This window comes from Canis aureus, chromosome 2, assembly GCF_053574225.1.
Source record: "Canis aureus isolate CA01 chromosome 2, VMU_Caureus_v.1.0, whole genome shotgun sequence".
NCBI lineage: Eukaryota > Metazoa > Chordata > Mammalia > Carnivora > Canidae > Canis > Canis aureus.
This window is the reverse complement of record NC_135612.1, coordinates 54,745,569-54,764,733: the sequence shown is the minus strand read 5'-3', so window position 1 is coordinate 54,764,733 and position 19,165 is coordinate 54,745,569. Positions and strand designations below refer to the sequence as shown.

General features: G+C 49.1%; 1 protein-coding gene across 1 annotated transcript; it reads left to right on the top strand.

The window, feature by feature from the left end:
- The first annotated feature begins 147 nt into the window (after window positions 1-147).
- Window positions 148-12,142, top strand: WDR73 (WD repeat domain 73). Its single transcript, XM_077873192.1, has 8 exons — window positions 148-252; window positions 780-847; window positions 1,180-1,268; window positions 2,682-2,770; window positions 3,395-3,459; window positions 9,823-9,987; window positions 10,284-10,658; window positions 11,562-12,142. Exons 1-8 carry the CDS (start codon window positions 212-214, stop codon window positions 11,795-11,797), a joined length of 1,128 nt encoding a protein of 375 aa, XP_077729318.1. The 5' UTR covers window positions 148-211; the 3' UTR covers window positions 11,798-12,142.
- Window positions 12,143-19,165: the final 7,023 nt, after the last annotated feature.

Below are 19,165 nucleotides of genomic sequence, written 5' to 3'. Positions count from 1 at the left end.
GAAAGCCAGGGAACCCCTGGTTTTACGTCACTGCCCCGCCCGGAGATTTCGCCAGGAGAATCCCAGACCCGGCCCGGCGGGGGCACTGCGCGCTGACGGTGGCGCACAGGCTGGCGCGCCCCCAGCCAGAGTCGGCCGCTCCCACTCCTCGCGAGAGGACCGTGCCTAGCGTTCTCGGCGGCGGAAGTGAGGTACCGGAAGCGGCGTTGCCATGGAGGCCGCGGAGGACTGGCTGGTGGAATCCTTGCGCTTGTAAATCCTATGGACCTGCGGCTTGGGCCTGGGGCTGGCCGCGCGGGCAGATGGGCGCGGGGTGGAGCGCTCACGGGGTCCCCGTGTGGGCTGGGCCAGCTTGGCCATGGGGCGGGGCCGACACCGAGGACTCCGCCTGGAGGTGGGCTCGGGCATCTGGGAAGCGGCACCGCCCGGGGTGCGGTGCTAGTAAGAGCGGCGCTCCTCAAGGATAATAATCACCCTAGTGACCCTTTTTCACCAGCTTGAGTGAAACCCTGAGCAGATCGTTCCAGTGGTTCCTCACATCAACCTTGGGAAGTCCGGGTCCTCTAGGAGTTCATTTTACCGATGAGGACCGAGGTCCCGGGATACAGGGACCAGCGTGGTCCCAGTCACACAGGGGCTAACAGGTGCAACAAGACCGGCTCCCCGGTCTGCCTTGCTCCGGAGCCTGGGCCCCCACCCACCGAACCATGCTGCCATTCCAGAGTTTTAACAGCTCTAGAGTGCTGTGCACCGTGTGACATTGTGTCTTTATCATGCAGGTACCAAGATTTCCATGCATTCGACCTTTCAGGAGCCACTCGGGTCCTTGAGTGGATTGGTGACAAAGGTGATCTGCCCTGCCTGGCCCTGAAGGAGATGGAATCTCACTCCTCAGGCTGGACCTCTTATTGCTAGCTCAGCCAGGAGAGACCCAGCCCACACTTCTGGGAGTCTGAGGCCTCCTCCTTGGACTTGGAGCAATCCCCCCCGCCCCCCCCATCAACGCTTACATTCCTCTTAGTAAGATCTAGATCCCTTCCATTCCTCCATACAAAGATGCATACCAATGGAAGAGAAATTTATTGTTGCTTTGGAGGATCTGGTGAAATTTCTAGACCCAGCCATGGTCCAGGATCTTTCTAGCAGTTTGTCACAGCTACTTCTGCCTCTTTTTTCCAGGAGTCTTTGTTGCTGAGTATGAAAACCTGAAAAAAAATGAGATTCTTCATCTGATATTACCTCTGAGACTTTCTGTAAAAGAAAACCAGGTAACCTGAAATATAGTCACTGAGTGTATATGTCTTTTACTCCTTTATTAAACCTTTAGAGAGTTCCTCTTGTCTACTATGTATTGTCCTGTATACTAGAAGGGGGGACTAGCACTGCTCCTGCCCTGCTTGTCTTACCAGGGAGGCAGAGATGCACAGAGATAAATACTACAGAATGTCTGAGATTTACAGAGGGCTCCTAGAGAAAGAAGTCAATTTTACTTTATCAAAAAATACATTTAGGGAGTCATTAGGGTTTAGAGGGTGGCTGAAGCCCTTAGAATGGTAAAGATCACCTAGAATGACAGTGTCATGTATAAGGAATAAAAGCAAATGTCTAAAGATGAAATCTAGGGACTACATTGAAGAAATGGTTAGAGGAAAGTGAACCCACAACAAATACTAAGAAGGAATCGTCTTTGAAGTAGAAATATCAGAAAAGATCAGTGTTTCAGAAGCTGAGAGAAGAGCATATGTGAAGAAGAAAAGAGCTGGTAGCTGCGTGCTGTTGCTGTAAAATTGCCCAGACTCATCTGAGGACAGCCTGGCCTTTGTTCTGGGGGAAATTTCCCGCCCAGTGTTCTTGATCTCTGGCTTGCACCAGGCTTGATCCAAGAGCTCACTCACCCAGACTGAGCCTTGAGGAGAGACCTTAATTTACCACCTACCTCACCGCTGGCTTTTTCTCTTTTTTTCTTATGGCAACCTTCTTTCCCTCTGCTTCTAGTTCCTCATGTGGCAAGAGTGGAGTCCAGTGGCTAAGAGCATATACTTTGGACAGACTGGGGTTCAGATTCACAGCATAATCCCTGTGTGACCTTAGAAAAGTCGCTGAAGTTGCCTGTGCTTTCGTTTTGTTACTTTTGAATAAGGGTAATTACGGTACCTACATGACAGGGTAATTCAGTGTGGTAAAGTAGATATGGTACTAAACATAGTGCCTGATGCAGTGAGCACTGGATAATTGGTGGTTGTTACCTTTTTTTTTTTTTTTTTTTTTTTAGAATAACCCACCTGACTTCCAGTGGGAGGTGGGGGAGGAATGGGGATGGGTTAGTTGACTGATACATTCCAGCTACCTTGTATGAAACTGTGAAGCTTCTGTAACTCTAATAAGAGTATAACACTCCTGCTCTAATGAACGGGCCCAGGTACAGGTTAGGAGAAGGGTTTTGGATGTGCAGGAAAGAAGGGAAGCTGTCTGTGTAGGCAGCTGAGACCAGTTTTTCCAAGTAGCAGCACCCTCAGGCATGCAGGGAGAGCAATGCAGCTGGTGGGCTTCCATGGCTTCCTTCCAGGTTGAGATCTGGCATCTTACCTAAAGCTCATCTGGAATGTTCCTTTGGAAAACAGGCTCTCTGATTAGCCCCCTTCCTCTCTGATTAACCCCCTCCTCTCTGCTTTGTATTTTAGGGCTTATTCCCAGAAAGAGATTTCAAGGTATGCCATGGAGGATTTTCAGACACGTCTGTCTTTGATCTGAAGCATGTGCCAGACACCAGGTAAGGTCAACTCCGTGACCCAGACCTTTCATTCAGGATGGAGTGTCTGGAAATGTCAGGGGTATCCTGCCTCTTTATCACCACCTCTACCCCTGCCCTCCTCAGCACACAGGCATACACACACACCCAGATTTGGAATATTAAAAAAACCATGGTTCAGTAGCTCGATGGTCCCTCAGACCACAGACTTTTGGACTAATGTAACCCACAGATTGTTGGAGTTGTTCTAAGGAATATAGAGTAAAAGGATGCCCTGAGTGTCTCAACTGGTGGTAGGTAGTTGGGACTAACTAACAACCCCAGTTTGCAGAGGCTGAGAGTCTCCGGGTTAGGGTTGTGTGTTCAGTGCTCCATGCTGGTGTCCTCTCTAGGATACATCATGCCATGTGGAAGCTCTGGGTCTATTCCTCAAGTGGAGTGAGCCTGCTCCTCATTGTTAAATGAGGGTGACTGGTCTTGAGGATCTCTTCTGCAGTAAGCTTCCCGGATATGAGGAATGTAGGGATCCCAAGCTGAGTAGGCTGGGAAGGGAAAAGACTGGAGTGTGTGTGTGTGTGGGGGGGGGGACCTGTATGTGGGTGAGCTCCTCACTCTCTGGACTGATATTTCCTATCTGTTGAATAGGTTGCTGGTAACCACTGGTCTTCCGGGTTCTTACCTGCATGTGTGGCAGATCACAGAGGACAGTGGTGAGTGAATTTGACTTGGTAGGGCTGGGTTGTAGGAAAGCCTGATACCCATACACCCCTGCCCCCTAATTTAAGCCACTTAAGAAGTAGTCTCAGAGCCAGGTGGGAATTAAAATGCAGTATCTACATTAATGTGGGCAAAGATGAATTAGCAACCACAGCATTGCATACAACTCCCGAATGGAGCTTCCTGTAGCTTGCTTCAGGAATTCAGTTTACCTGCCCAGTTGTAGGCAGAGCACCCCCAGACAGGGGTAGAGGCAAGGGCAGAGCTAGGGTCACTCAGGTGAGCTCACCTCTGGGAGGAGGAGGTGGCAGCGGTGGCAAGGAGGTCACTTCTCTTTGTTAGCCATGCTAGTCTCAGGGATGAGAAACAATGAGGGAACATGTCTCCCTCTTCATGAAGTCAGTCCCTAATAGGGCATCAGAAAAGGAGCAGGAAACGTAAATCCTGTTCCTTCCTAGAAGGGAAGAAGTTGGCTCATGCGGAATAGTATTTCCCTCCTGCAGTGGGTTTGTGGGTTCCCCTGTGAGGCACACACCGAGAGTGGGCAGCCCTGATGCAGCCCCGTCCATCCCTCCTGTTAGAACCTTGTTGGCCAGAATGGAAGTGTGCCTCCGAAGTACAGGCAGCCACTATTGGAACTGCCCTTCTGCCCCTGGGCCCCGCACCACCTCACTTGGATGCTTCCCAGAAACTGGCTGGCAGCTGGTGGCTTCTCCTCCAGCTTCACTGGCACAGAAAGGCAGTTCTTGTGCTCATTTGCTTTTCGAGATTACTGACTTAAAGGGCTTTCCTTTGTTTTTTCTTTGTCAGCTGTCTAATACTCTAGAGTCTAGTTTGCCTCATTTACTTGGTCATTACAATTGTTTGTTTTTTTATAATGTTATTGAACTTCACACATTTTAAATGTACAATCCAGTGACTTCTAGTACATTTAACAAGTTTTGTGACGAGCACTGTAAGTCAAGTTTTAGAACATTGTCATAACCCCAGTAAGACCTGTCGTGCCATTTATTGTTAATCACCATGCCCACACCTTGCCCTAACCAACCACTACTATCTGTCTCTGTAATAGATTTACCTTTTCCGAACATTTCATATCAATGGAATCATACAATATGTGGTCTCTTATATGTGGGTTCTTTCGCTTAGCACAATGCTTTGAGGTCCGCTACATCATACCATGATACGGCATCTGGTACCCCAGGCGCATGGTTAGGACAAAAGGCAGTGGTAGAGTGTGCGTCAGTAGTTCCTTGTTGTGGATGAAAGGTATTCATTCCACTGCATTTGGCTGTCCCTTCACCAGTTGATGGATCTGATTTTTGGCTATTATCATTTACAAGTCTCAGTGTGAACATATGTTTTCATTTCTTTGGATAGACTTAGGAGTGAAATTCCTAGGTCATATGGTAAATTGATGTTGATTTTTTTTTTTTTTTTTTTTAGGAAACTTCCAAACCGTTTTCCAGAATGGCTTAACTATTTACATTCCCACCAACAATGTATGAGGGTTTCTATTTTCCCGTGTCCTCATCAACATTTGTTAAAGCATCCTAATGAGCATGAAATTGTTTCTCATTCTGCCTTTCACTTACATCTTTTTAACGACTAAGAATATTGAGCATCTTTTCATGTGCTTATTAGCCATTCCTGTATCTTCTTTGGTGAAATGCCTCTGCAGATCTTCGTGAGAGAGTTTTGTTGTTTCCTTCCCACCTCCAGCAGGCTGAGACAGCAAGCATGCCATCCGGGGCCCTTTGATGTTTTGGTTTCACTGTACTTTTAATAGATATTTGTTCAGATTAATCAATAATCTGTATAAGGTAATAGTAATATTAAGAAACATATTACACTCCAGGCACTATACTGAGTACTTTCCATGCCTGATCTCATTAAATTCTCAGGAATCTGAGAACAGGCTGTCCCAGAGATGCTAAGTTGTTGAAAGACACAAAGACAGTAGCATGACCTAGACTTAGGTCTGGTCTGACTTCAGGGTATGCACAGAACCACATCTGGTGGTAACTATATTTAGATAATAATAATTGATCTCACTACAGGTGTAGGGGCTCCAAAAAAATGTGGTAGGGTATTTACTGAGCAGCAGCATGATCTGTACCTCTATTTTGCTTAGAGCTGGTTCCTGGAAGCAGATCTGTCAGAGAACATTTATGGGCTCCCCAGGTGGCTCAGTTAGTAGAGTGTGTGGCTCTTGATCTTGGGGTTGTGAATTCAAGCCCCATGTTGGGTGTGGAGCCTACTTTAAAAAAAGAAAGAAATGTTTTTGATAATTATTATTACTGTGATTTGTAGCGGCAGCTAACATCATTCAGTCAAATACTGTATACTTCTGATGTGTCAGGCAATGGGCAAGATTCTGGGGATTATAGTAGCCAGCAAAAACATGGATGCTCCTTTTTTCTCAGTGCTTATATTTGATCACATATTTTGCCCATTTTTTTATTGACTTTTTTGTCTTTATCCAGTTGTAAGGGTCCTCTGTACCTTCTAGATTTGTTCTATATGTGTTTTTGTTTTAATTTTACTTTATTTAAATTCAATTAATTAACATATATTATTAGTTTCAGAGATAGAGTTCAGTTCAGTGATTCATCAGTTGCATATAACACCCAGCGCTCATTACACTGTGTGCCCTTTTTTTTTTTTTTTTTTTAAGATTTTATTTATGGGACGCCTAGGTGGCTCAAGGGTTGAGCGTCTGCCTTTGGCTCAGGGTGTGATCCCGGGGTCCTGAGATCGAGTCCCACATGGAGCCTGCTTTTCCCCCTGCCTGTGTCTCTGCCTCTCTCTCATGAATAATAAATAAAATCCTAGAAGGAAGGAAGGAAGGGACCGAGGGAGGGAGGGAGGGAGGGAGGGAGGAAGGAAGGAAGGAGGGAGGGAGGGAAGGAAGGAGAATTTTATTTATTCATTTGAGAAACAAGAGAGAGCACAAGTATGGGGAAAGGCAGAGAGAGAGGGAGAAGCAAACTCCCCACTGAGCAGGGAGTCGGGGGCTCCATCTCAGGACCCTAGGATCATGACCCAAGCTGATTACAGATGCAGATCCTTGATTACCTGACTGAGCCACTCAGGTGCCCCAGTAGTGTCTTTTAAAGCATAAAAAAGTCCTACATTTTGGTGAAGTCCAGTTCTTCAGTGTTTTAAGGACTGTATTTTGGTGTCATATTTAAGAAATCTTTGTCTACCCCACAGTTTTTCCCTATGCTTTATTTTTCCCCTAAATTTTTATTGTTTTAGTGCCAGCACTTAAGCCTACGATCTCTTTAGAGTTACCTTTGTGTACAGTGTGAAATAAGGGTCTAAGTTCACCTTTTTGTATGTAAGCATCCAGTTGTCTCAGCACCATTTGTCAAAAAGCCTAACCTCTCTCCAGTGATTGGCCTTGTGCCTTTGTTGAAAGATGGTTGCTTAACCATAAATATAAGGATTTATTTATGGACTCTGAATTCTGCTCCACTGATCTTTGTGTCTGTCCTTATACCAGTAACTTGTAATTGTTTTTTATCTTTGCCTAAAAATAGGCCGCATGGGACAGCAGTCGTTTAAAAACAAGAGGGAAAGGAGTCTTGCTAACCATTTGGAGGCACCTGGAGCTGCCTTTTGTCCTGACGGGGCCTGGGCTACCAGGTGCCATACAGAACCTATAGCCCCAGCCCCAGGGAAGCTGATGGCCCAAAGGGACTTGTTTTGACACTCCCATGGGAAGAAGAAATCAGAGTTCTCCTAGATACTAGTGCAGAATATTCCAGAGCCTGGGGAAGGTTGCAGCTGTTTTCCTAGAAATCGAAAAGCATAGTGTTATCTAAGGTGAATTTTCCAATGTCCAGGTTTTGACCACAGCCTTGATGTCTCAAAAACCTGATTTTGTTAGCACATCCTAAATGAATTGTTTCTAGAGACAGATGTACTCACCAGACTCCCAAGACTGCTGCAGAAACCAGAATGCAGTTTCCTTAGTTCATAAATGAAAGAAGAGGTATTCCTGCAGGTAGAATATTCCAGGTCCTGATTCTTTCCCTGTAGAAGACCTTACTTAATCAAAGCTTGATAAACAAAACTATAGGGCAACCCCGGTGGCTCAGTGGTGTAGTCCTGCCTTCAGCCCAGGGTGTGATCCTGGAGACTAGGGATCGAGTCCCATGTCAGCCTCCCTGCATGGAGGCCGCTTCTCCCTCTGCCTGTGTTTCTGCCTTCTCTCTCTCTCTCTCTCTGTGTGTCTCATGAATTAAAAAAAAAAAAAAAAAGTCTTTAACAAAACTATAACAAGAGGAATCAGCTCAAAGATTTCCAAATTGTGGAAGTGGTGTTTGGCACAAAGTATCCAACTTATGAAAGCATTGCTGCCTGGGCCCTCATGCCATCCAGGGCCCTGGAGTGGTGTCTCAGGCCTCTTCTCTCATCACTGGGGCCATGGAAACCTTTGAGTTGGATGAATACATATCTAATGGCTTCAGCTGAATGTCACCTGCTTTATCCACTTTGAAGTTCAGTGTTCAGTCTGGTGTGGCTCCCTCTTCCCTGGACAGGCCCCCAGTATTTTCTTTGCCTCTGTGGCTGAACAGCCCCTCTCAGGAACACCACCATCCTCTAGATGTGTTCATAAATTTGCTCACTACTGCAGGTGTGGGTGCCATTCTGACCCCTTAAGCAGTGTGCCTGCCTCTGCTCTGACCTGTTCTGTGTCAGGTGAATCCTCAGACACGACCTTCCATTCTGGCCACATTCATGGAGGTGCCTCATCGTGTCTTTTGTTATCCTACTGGTTCCTCTTTTCTCTTTGGGGCTGGTTTTTTGTGGCTTCTCTGGAGGAGGGCATTTTCCACTGACCAGAGAGGGAAGGTGGAGGAAACCTGCGTTTCTTTCCTATTTTAATTACAGAGTACCTCTCCAGTCTGAAATTTTCCACTGCAAATAGGTCTTTGAAGGCTTTCTCCTGGCTGCCTTCTTTCTCCCGTCAGAGGACAGATCACATCTGAGGCCCCATTACCCTGGTTCAGGGCACTAGGTCCTAGCTGTTCCAGGTTCCTCAGAGTGTGCGCAAAGGGAAGTGGCCCAGGAGATGCAGGGAAGCTGTGCCAGGGTGAGTTTGAGTCACAGCCTCATCGGCACTCCCTGGAGACAAAGCCTGGTCCTGAGGCTGAACTGTCCTGCCTGCGCCAAACCTCTAGTTCAGCAGGTCTAGATCAGGGGCACTGAAGGTCCATGGGCCTTAGGAGCAGCACCCAAGGGCCGTTTGCATTCCCGCCCAGCCATGGCCCCCATGCCTTCTTTGGATGGGAACGATCTCAAGGGGATTCGCTGCCTTATGCTTGCTTGGCAGGCCATGCTAGTATTCCTTCTCGTCCATTCCTTCCTCATTCTGACTTCTGCCTACACTTTGGAATTTAAAAAATAGATGTCCGTTTTCCTCAGAGAACATGGAGACCCAGTAATGCACTTCTCTTGGAGTGAGAAAATGTAAAATGGAAATAATGTGTCTCCTACAAAGTAGTTTGTACAGCAGACTCCTTGCTCTGAGCTATGTTCAGAGAAGCCTCCAATGTAGATGCAGAGGCGAGGACCAAGCAGGCTAAGACACACACTGAAACATCCACCTTGAGGCCTGCATGTCTTTCCTCCATTTGGTGCAACAACGACATGGACCCTCTTGCCCATTCACGTTTGGAGACGTTGGCATGGTGACCTTTACCTGCTAGGCATCTGCAGATTGCTTGAACATGTTTTTGAAGAAATACTGTTTGTTCATGAACTCTGCCTGTGACTTTCACTTGAGGTGTGACATCCTCAGGGTGCTCTTTGTTTTTTTTTTCTATCTTCATTTGTTCTTTGTGAAACTATAAAAAAGCCAAAGTGCTTTTGGGGTTTTGAGATGGCTGCTATGATTCATTATCTCCCGTTTGCAAAACTGTTTGTAAGACAAATGATAAAGGAATTAAACTGCTTCTGACAGTTTCAGAGACATGAATGTAATCCAGAGCATTTATGTCTCGTATCCTCTCTTGCCAACTGTCAGGCACCTTTTTTCCTTGACCTTCTGAATGTATAAGGGAAGACGCTGGCTGGCCTTCACCTTTTACTGTTTTTTTTTTTTTTTCTTTAAAGATCTTATTTATTTATTCATAAGACACACAGAGAATGAGAGGCAGAGACACAGGCAGAGGGAGAAGCAGGCTCCGTGCAGGGAGCCCAACACGGGACTCGATCCTGGGTCTCCATGATCACACCCTAGGCCAAAGGCGGTGCTAAACCACTGAGCCACCTGGGCTGCCCACTTGTTCTGTTTCAAACCTTCATCAGTATCCTGGGTTTTAGCCTCTTGTGCTTTCCTCCAGATGTCATTCAGGCTGTCAGCACCATTGCTGTGCAGGAGAAGGAGGACAGTCTGTGGCCTAGGGTGGCCATCTTCTCTTCGACAACACCCGGAGTCCTCCATGGGGTGAGGCTCAGCAGTCTCAGGGTCGTGGATTTAGAATCCCAGAAGACCACATACACCTCAGGTACGTTCATCCATTGTGGCTTCTCCTGCTAATTCCCATCTGCCAGTGCTCTGCCGTGTTAAGAACTAAGTTCAGCTGCATGGGCCCAGTGCTAGGGAAGCTAGATGGATGCGAGGCAGGCCCTGGGGCCCCGTTCTGGGGCTAGAGGAGGCAGTCCCAGGGACCAGTACCAACCCAGCTGGGTAGAGCATGCCAAAGTGCCTGGGGCTGGAGGGAGACTTCCAGAGGAAGAAACGGGCGACTGGCCAGACTCCTGCGACTCCAGCAGCTTTTGTCTGTCACCATCTGTCTTCCAGGGGTCAGTGACAGTGAGGAGCTGAGTAGCCTGCAGGTCCTGGACACAAACACCTTTGCCTTCTGCTGTGCCTCAGGCCGGCTGGGGCTCGTCGACATCCGCCAGAAGTGGGCGCCGTCAGAGAATGTCAGCAACGGCCGTGGTGGCCCTGGCACTGCTGGAGGGAGATGGTGTGCTGAAGTTGGGGGCAAGGTCCGGAGCCCTGGGCCCAGCGTTGCCATCCTTGGCTCAAACGGGCAGCTCTGTCTTCTTGACCCCCGGGATCTCTGCCATCCTGTGAGCTCCGTCCAGTGCCTGGTGTCTGCACCTAGCCCTGACCCAGAGCTGCTGCGAGTGACATGGGCTCCAGGCCTGGACAACTGCTTGGCCATTTCAGGTACTGCTGAGCGGTATTTTGTGTCTGTTACCTGGAGGACTGTGTGGTGTTCAGGAAGGAACCAGCAGCCCCATAATAAATCTGGCCCCAGAAGTGACAGTTGCTCACAGAGAAGCTCCAGATCAGCTTTCCAGGTTCTTCCATGACAGGCCCTTCCCCGTTCTGGCTGCTAAACTTTCACATTAGTAGCAGGCCGTTCCTCCCTGAGCAGGAATTTGGTGCTAAGGTTGGTGAAAAGTCTACAGAGAGGGAGGCGCTAGGACGGTCAGGGGGCTGTGCCAGGAAGAGGTGAGAGGATCACAGAAGTGTTTCTCAGTCTACTTGCTTTCCGAATTATAGCAGGCTGCTGGGTCAGCAAGCCCCTGGGTCTGGCCTGGCAGTTTCTAGCTGAGTAACGGTATCTATCTAATCAGGAGGGTAGCTGAAAGTCAATGGGAAGGACCCAGGTCCAGGATTGGCCTTGGGCCTTGCACATAATAGATGAACGACAGAAATACACCATCACATGCCCTGTGAAGTCATCAACTGCTGACACTGAGGACAGAGGTTACATGGCGTTCAGCTGGCCTTTGGCTTTTTTTTTTTTTTTTTTTTTTTAGTAATCTCCATCCAATGTAGGGCTCAAATTTGTGACCCTATGATCAAGAGTCAGATGCTCTACTGACTGAACCAGCCAGGCACCCCTGGCCTTAAGCATTTTGTTATTATTTGATTTTTCATCCTATAGCCTGTTTTGATACCAGAGAGCAAACTTTAAAAATTATTTCTGGGGCACCTGGCTGGCTCAGTCAGAATGTGGACTCTGGCCCATGTTGGGCAATAGAGGTAACTTAAAAAATGAACAAACAATAAAAACTACTTTACAGATTCAGCAGCAATCCTCTCTTTTCTTGTGTTTCTTAGGTTTTGATGGGATGGTCCAGGTCTATGATACCACATCTTGGGATGGAATGGGGAGCCAAGTAGAACCTCTCTTCACTCACAGAGGTCACATTTTCCTGGAAGGCAATCAGACAGACACGACTCCACTGGTCACTACCCATACCTGGCACCCCCACAAGCCAAGGACTTTGTTATCAGCAGCAAGCGATGCCTCTCTGCACGTGTGGGACTGGGTAGACATGCATGCGTCCAGCTGACTCCAGCGTCTTTCTGCCCAGGCCTCTAAGAAGAGGAGGAGCTGCTGTATAGCCAATGTGCTGATTTAGGACTCCAGTGACTGTAGGTCCCTGTTGCCAGCCTGGTGGCCTTGGGCAAGTTAGCCAGCTTCTCCTGCCCCCAGTTTCTTCATTTGTAAAATGATAATAGTAGTAGCTTCCTCTCAGGGATGTTGGGAAAGTTAGAAGTGATGTATTAAAAAATAGGATGCATGACACTATAAATATTTAGTAGCTACCACTCAATCCAAGAGTAGAATGTAGAGCGATGTTTTATCCCTGTCTGTTTACAATATCATAGAATCAAAAAAAGGCAACAAATGTAAACATGTTTTGTGAGCTTTTTTACAAAACTCAAACTATCTAAGGGCTAACAAACATGAAAAAAAAGTCAACCCCAGTAGCAATGAAGGAAATAGCAATTAAAACAAGATTATGCCTTTTTTACCTACCAGCTTGCCAAATTGTAAAGCATTATTGCTTTGGACACCTGATAAAGGTGACAACCCAGTTCAGGAGGCACAAAGCAACAGCACATGGTTCCTGCTCCCAGCTGTACATGGGACCAATGTTCAGTGGAACCATAATTCATATATCCAGTCTCCTGTTATGTGATGGTTAAAGTTTTCTGATCTTTGGCTGTTACAAATAGTATGAATAATGTTTGTACTCAGGAACAAAAGCCTGTAGGATAAATTTATAAAATTAAAATTGCTAAGGTAGAGGATATGTGCATTTTTAGGTCCTTATTATAAGTACTGCCAATGTGCCCTCCATGGAGACTGTGCCATTTATGATGGCAGCAGTGATGGGGTCTGTCCCTCTTTCCTCACCAGCCAAGTCTCCCTACTGGCTTTTTACCTTTGCCAGTCTGATAGGTGAAAAATCATTACTTGTAGTTTTAGTCTTCTTATATGTGTGAAATTGAGACTCCAGGGGAACAGGCCCAAGGGATGCTCCTGGCCCATAGCAAATATTAAAGTGTACCTGTATCCCTGTTACATACCATCTCTCACTATCACACTTGTTAAGGAATTTTCAGCAGGTTTGCTTTTGAAATTATTTGATTACTAGTCAGTTTGGGCTCTGAGTTTTTTAAAAAAATAGCTCTATTGAGATATAATTCACACACCATGCAGTTCACCCACTGAAAGTGTACGATTTGGTGGTTTGGGTATATTGTTAATTTTTTAAAGATTGTGGTAAAATATATGTAAAAATTTGCCAGTCCTTTTCATTTTAAAGTATACAATTAATAGAATTAAGCACATTCACAATGTTGTGCAACCGTCACCACTTCTAAAACTTTCTTGTCACCCCAAACAAGCTCGTGGCCATCATGTGTCCTGGTTTTCTGTCGGTGAGCATACTTGTATTCTCAGGTCAGCTGCCCTAACAGCACCACAGACACTCACTGCTCACAGTTCTGGAGGCTGGAAGTCCAAGAGCCGGGTGCCAGCACATTTCCTCCTGAGGCCTCTGGCCCTGGCTGGTGGGAGCCCCCATCTCTGTGTGCTCACCGGGCCTCCCTGTGTCCTTGCAGAAAGAGCTCTGGCCTCTGTCCTCTTATAAGGACACCAGTCCTTTCAGATTGGGGCCCCACCCTCACGACCTCACTTAACCTCATTTACCTCTTAAAGACTGTATCTCCAAATACTGTCACCTTGGGAGTGAGTGAGTTAGTTAGTTAGTTAGTTAGTTGAAACCTAAGAATCTGGGGGAGCGGGCGGCAGTACACAATTCAATTCATAGCACTTAGGAAGTATCTTGAAGTGAGAAAAACCTAAGACATTTTCAAATGAAATGATTTTATTTAACAGTGAAGTTGAGAGAGTGTTACATATTGGAGAAATTTAACTTAAAATATTCAGTTTCAATATGTGATCATTTTTACCATCTTCTGAAATCATCTTCTGTCATGCCCATCACCACACACACACACACACACACCACCACCACCTGGGAGAGCTGGTCCTGTAGACCTCGGCTCTGTTGGTGACATCACTCTGACAGTTTGAAATTGGCCATGATGGACATACTTACCCCACAGAAATTGGCAAACACTGCAGCACACCACTGGCTAAGCTATATTATTTCACCAAATGAAAGAAGAAACGAGTCATTTAGAAAATGGAATTGATGCACCAATTCAAAATCTGCCTTGCTAGAAAATAGCGTAAAAATCCACATCACTCAGGGTCCAGCCTGAAAAACTGAACCGACACCTAGTAATTCAGTTTCAGGAATTTAGTTATGAGTCTGAAAGAGAATGCAAGGGAAGGTGGGGCCCTGAGGGAGGAGCAGCAGCAGGAAGTTACAGAGAGGGATCCAGGAGTGGGGTGGGGGAGTGACTGGAGCTGAACCCTGGGCGTCCCAGGGGCAATGGAACACAGTAATGCTGCTGGCCTGGCCTGGGGCTGTGACCTTGGGGCAGGAGCTAGGACTGCAGAGGAGACAGCCGGAGACTGCAGGAGTCCCAGAGAAGCTCCCTGGCTCCTCTCCCGCCCTCCAGTGTCCTGTGTGTGCCGGGACCAGAGTGTGTGTGGGGGGGGGGGGTGGGGGGGGGTGGCTTGCCAGCAGGGGCCCTGAAAGGCAGGTGCAGTGAGCAGGAGGCAGCACCTGCAGTACACAGCAGAGAGGCGGAACCCAAATCCACTACATCTAAGTCCCTATGAATTAAGCAAGAAAAAGAAAAAAAAGAGAACAAAGGTTATAAGAGAACAGTGTGTAACAATTATATGTTAATTTGAAAATCTCAAGACAGTTTTCTTAAAAACAATGTAAACTATTTTTTAGTAGAAAATCTGAATTATCCAATACTCAAGAAAGTAGCACCAAAGGGATGTTGGGGGTAGGGTAATTTTGTGTGTACATTTTTTCAAACTTTTGAGGCAAATTCCCATGTCAGAGACATTTTCTTTCTTTTTTAAAAAGATTTGAGAGAGCAGGGGGAGAGGGAGCAGCCGACTCCCCACTGAGCACAGAGCCCTATGGCCATGACCCTGAGATCAGGACCAGAACTTAACCAACTAATCCACCCAGGTGCCCCAACTAAAGACATTTTCATTTAAAAAATCTGGGAAGGGGCACCTGGGTGGCTCAGCAGTTGAGCATTTGCCTTCAGCTCATGTCCTGATCCCAGGGTCTCTGGATGGAGTCCCACATTGGGCTCCCCGCAGGGAGCCTGCTTCTCCCTCTGCCTATGTCTCTACCTCTCTCTGTGTGTCTCTCATGAATAAATAAAATCTTAAAAAATATATATCTGGGGAACTACCCAATTCCTATAATCATAATACCAAAATGTGGCCCAGAAACTGTGGGTGCTCCCAGACACACACAGACACACTCACTCAAGCTGTTATTAATACAAGACAGTGGCCCTCAACACTGTGTACCTCAACATGCCTTCTGTAAACACCCCTTTAGTATCCTGAAGTAAAATTTTACAGGGAAAATTGCTTACTTACAATTTTAAAACCAGTATAAATACAAAATAATGTATTTCAATACATAAATGTTCATACTTCTGCATAGCAATGTAATCAGATGCTTGGCTGGCTCAGTCGGAGCATGCACCTCTTGATCTTGGGGTCGTGAGTTCCAGCCCCATGTTGGGGGAGAGTTTACTGAAATAAACTAAAAACAAAACAAAACTCCTTGAAAAGTTCTGAACAAAAGAAAGTACTTTTTTCCTTAGTTTTATATCATAGTAGAGTTTCTGGGAAATTCAGGTACATTAAAACTGTGCGAAACTGTCCTTATATAGATATAAAAAAGTTCCCTTCCATTAGTGGTTCTCAAACTTTCACATGTGTCAGAATCGCCTAGAGGACTGGTTGAAACAGATTGCTGGGGGCAGCCCGGGTTGCTCAGCAGTTAGCGCCACCTTCAGCCCAGGGCCTGATCCTGGAGACCCGGGTTTGAGTCCCACGTCAGGCTCCCTGCACAGAGCCTGCTTCTTCCTCTGCCTGTGTGTGTGTGTCTCATAAATAAATAAATTAAATCTTAAAAAAAAAAAAATGCCTGCCCCTTCACTATCTCCAAATCTCACCCCAAACGACTCCTGTGGCTCGCTCTACCTGAAAACAGACAGGGAAATGAATTCTGGGGGATGTGGTCTTGTGCCCAAGATTACATATCCCAGAAACCACCAAGGAGCCAACACCGATGCAAACACACGAGGGTTTATTTACAAGCTTGAGCTTGGGTCCAAGTATACCCGACACAGCCACAGCGGAGCAGGGACTTGGTCCCCGAGGTGGGTTCCAGCTTAGTTTTACGGGCTGGTGTAGGGGATCTTCAGAAGAGGTGGAGGAATTCCTCAAGTTCTATTTACATTCTGATGTGGGGCTTTCAAGGGCATTGAGCTCTGTTCTCATTCTGATACGGGGCTTAACTGAAGTAAGGTAAAGTTCAGCTCTTATTCACAGGGGCCTGAGATGGCTGTACTTGTGCTAATGCTGAACTTAAGGTAGAACGGCCTTAATTTTCTCGGCCTCCACAGTGGTTGCACCTGGCCGAGTCACCACATGATAAAGCCACCTCACGTTTGAGGATGCGGCTCGAGAATTTGCATTTTGAGTAAGTTCCCAGGTGATGCTCATGCTGCGAGGATGTGAACCACTCCGACAGTCCCTGCCCTCCACACACCAGCAGCTCGTGGGTTGTGTGGGACAGTCTCAGTCATTATGCCTGTGTGGCCTCTGCCACCATGTGCCAGTTGTGCTTCCAAATTGTGGGACAGCTACAAATCCTCCCCTCCAGTTTCCAGAAGGCTCCTTTGGGAACCTATGCAGTCCCCAGGGAGGAACAGCTGGGACTCTCTCAGCTACTCTAGGAGGAAGCCCTGGAGCATCCAGCCCTAGGGGGGCCTGAAGACCATCAGCGGTTCACATTGAAGTCCGCATGGGATCCACTCCAGTTCAGCTTGGGGCACAGACAGTGGAGACTCGGTAGCAAGGGAGGGAGAGAGCCTTCAGGAGCTGTTTTAGCTTCACAGAAATTCAAAATACAAGAGAAAGGCTCAACAGCAATGTGGAGAGATTAAAAGGAGGAAGCAAGAAACAACAGACGGCAGAAAAGCCAAGGTGAGCATTCGGTTTGGGGCGGCTGTTGCTCGTGTGTGCTCAGAGGGTGTGTTCTAGAACAGAAGGTGTCATGATAAAGAAGGAAACCGCCAGGCGGAGCAGGAGGCATGTCCAGGCACGTCAGAGGAGCAAGGGATGTCTCAAAGGCCGTCCTTGGAGGCTCAGCCCCGGCCGCTCGCTGGGAACTGCCTGCGGCTCCCGGACCCTTCTGGAAGGGAGGTTCGCCAGCCCCACAGCCGGCGGGCTCAGGGACCGACCTGTGCCCGGGCCAGATCCGCTGCGGTGGCGGGGCACGCTGCGCTTCTCTGCTTCTCTCGTGAGTGCGAACTACCTAACGGGGCCTGGGGGGGCGGGGGGCGGCCCCACCGGTGCGAGGTTGGGGTTCTGGGGAGCCGGAGCCCGCGTCTGTGGAAGGAGCCGCGCTCCGAGCCTGGAGCCCGCGCCGGGAGGGAAGCACAGGCGGCCAGGAGACCCGCAGCCAAGGACTCAGACCCGGGCGCAGGAAGGAAGCGCCAACAGCGCCGCCCTGGTGACCGCTGCGGGTCCAGTCGGGGTCCAGTCGGGGTCCAGTAAGGGTCCAGTAAGGGTCCAGTCGGGGTCCAGTAAGGGTCCAGTCGGGGTCCAGTGGGAGTCCAGTCGGGGTCCAGTCAGGGTCCAGTCGGGGTCCAGTCAGGGTCCAGTCGGAGTCCAGTAAGGGTCCAGTCAGGGTCCAGTCGGAGTCCAGTCAGGGTCCAGTCGGAGTCCAGTCGGGGTCCAGTAAGGGTCCAGTCAGGGTCCAGTCGGGGTCCAGTCAGGGTCCAGTCGGGGTCCAGTCAGGGTCCAGTCGGAGTCCAGTCGGGGTCCAGTAAGGGTCCAGTCAGGGTCCAGTCGGAGTCCAGTCAGGGTCCAGTCGGAGTCCAGTCGGGGTCCAGTAAGGGTCCAGTCGGGGTCCAGTGGGCGTCCAGTCGGGGTCCAGTAAGGGTCCAGTCGGGGTCCAGTGGGAGTCCAGTAAGGGTCCAGTCGGGGTCCAGTAAGGGTCCAGTAAGGGTCCAGTCGGGGTCCAGTAAGGGTCCAGTCGGGGTCCAGTGGGAGTCCAGTCGGGGTCCAGTCAGGGTCCAGTCGGGGTCCAGTCAGGGTCCAGTCGGAGTCCAGTAAGGGTCCAGTCAGGGTCCAGTCGGAGTCCAGTCAGGGTCCAGTCGGAGTCCAGTCGGGGTCCAGTAAGGGTCCAGTCAGGGTCCAGTCGGGGTCCAGTCAGGGTCCAGTCGGAGTCCAGTAAGGGTCCAGTCGGAGTCCAGTCAGGGTCCAGTCGGGGTCCAGTCGGGGTCCAGTCAGGGTCCAGTCGGAGTCCAGTCGGGGTCCAGTAAGGGTCCAGTCGGGGTCCAGTCGGGGTCCAGTAAGGGTCCAGTCGGAGTCCAGTCGGGGTCCAGTAAGGGTCCAGTCGGGGTCCAGTCAGGGTCCAGTCGGAGTCCAGTAAGGGTCCAGTCGGGGTCCAGTAAGGGTCCAGTCAGGGTCCAGTCGGAGTCCAGTAAGGGTCCAGTCGGAGTCCAGTCAGGGTCCAGTCGGGGTCCAGTCGGGGTCCAGTCGGAGTCCAGTAAGGGTCCAGTCGGGGTCCAGTCAGGGTCCAGTCGGAGTCCAGTCGGGGTCCAGTAAGGGTCCAGTCGGGGTCCAGTCAGGGTCCAGTCGGAGTCCAGTAAGGGTCCAGTCGGGGTCCAGTAAGGGTCCAGTCAGGGTCCAGTCGGAGTCCAGTAAGGGTCCAGTCGGAGTCCAGTCAGGGTCCAGTCGGGGTCCAGTCGGGGTCCAGTCGGAGTCCAGTAAGGGTCCAGTCGGGGTCCAGTCAGGGTCCAGTCGGAGTCCAGTCGGGGTCCAGTAAGGGTCCAGTCGGGGTCCAGTCGGGGTCCAGTCAGGGTCCAGTCGGGGTCCAGTCGGGGTCCAGTCAGGGTCCAGTCGGGGTCCAGTCAGGGTCCAGTCGGAGTCCAGTAAGGGTCCAGTCAGGGTCCAGTCGGAGTCCAGTAAGGGTCCAGTCGGGGTCCAGTGGGCGTCCAGTTGGGGTCCAGTAAGGGTCCAGTCGGGGTCCAGTGGGAGTCCAGTAAGGGTCCAGTCGGGGTCCAGTGGGCGTCCAGTCGGGGTCCAGTAAGGGTCCAGTCGGGGTCCAGTGGGAGTCCAGTAAGGGTCCAGTCAGGGTCCAGTCGGGGTCCAGTCGGGGTCCAGTCAGGGTCCAGTCGGAGTCCAGTAAGGGTCCAGTCGGGGTCCAGTGGGCGTCCAGTAAGGGTCCAGTAAGGGTCCA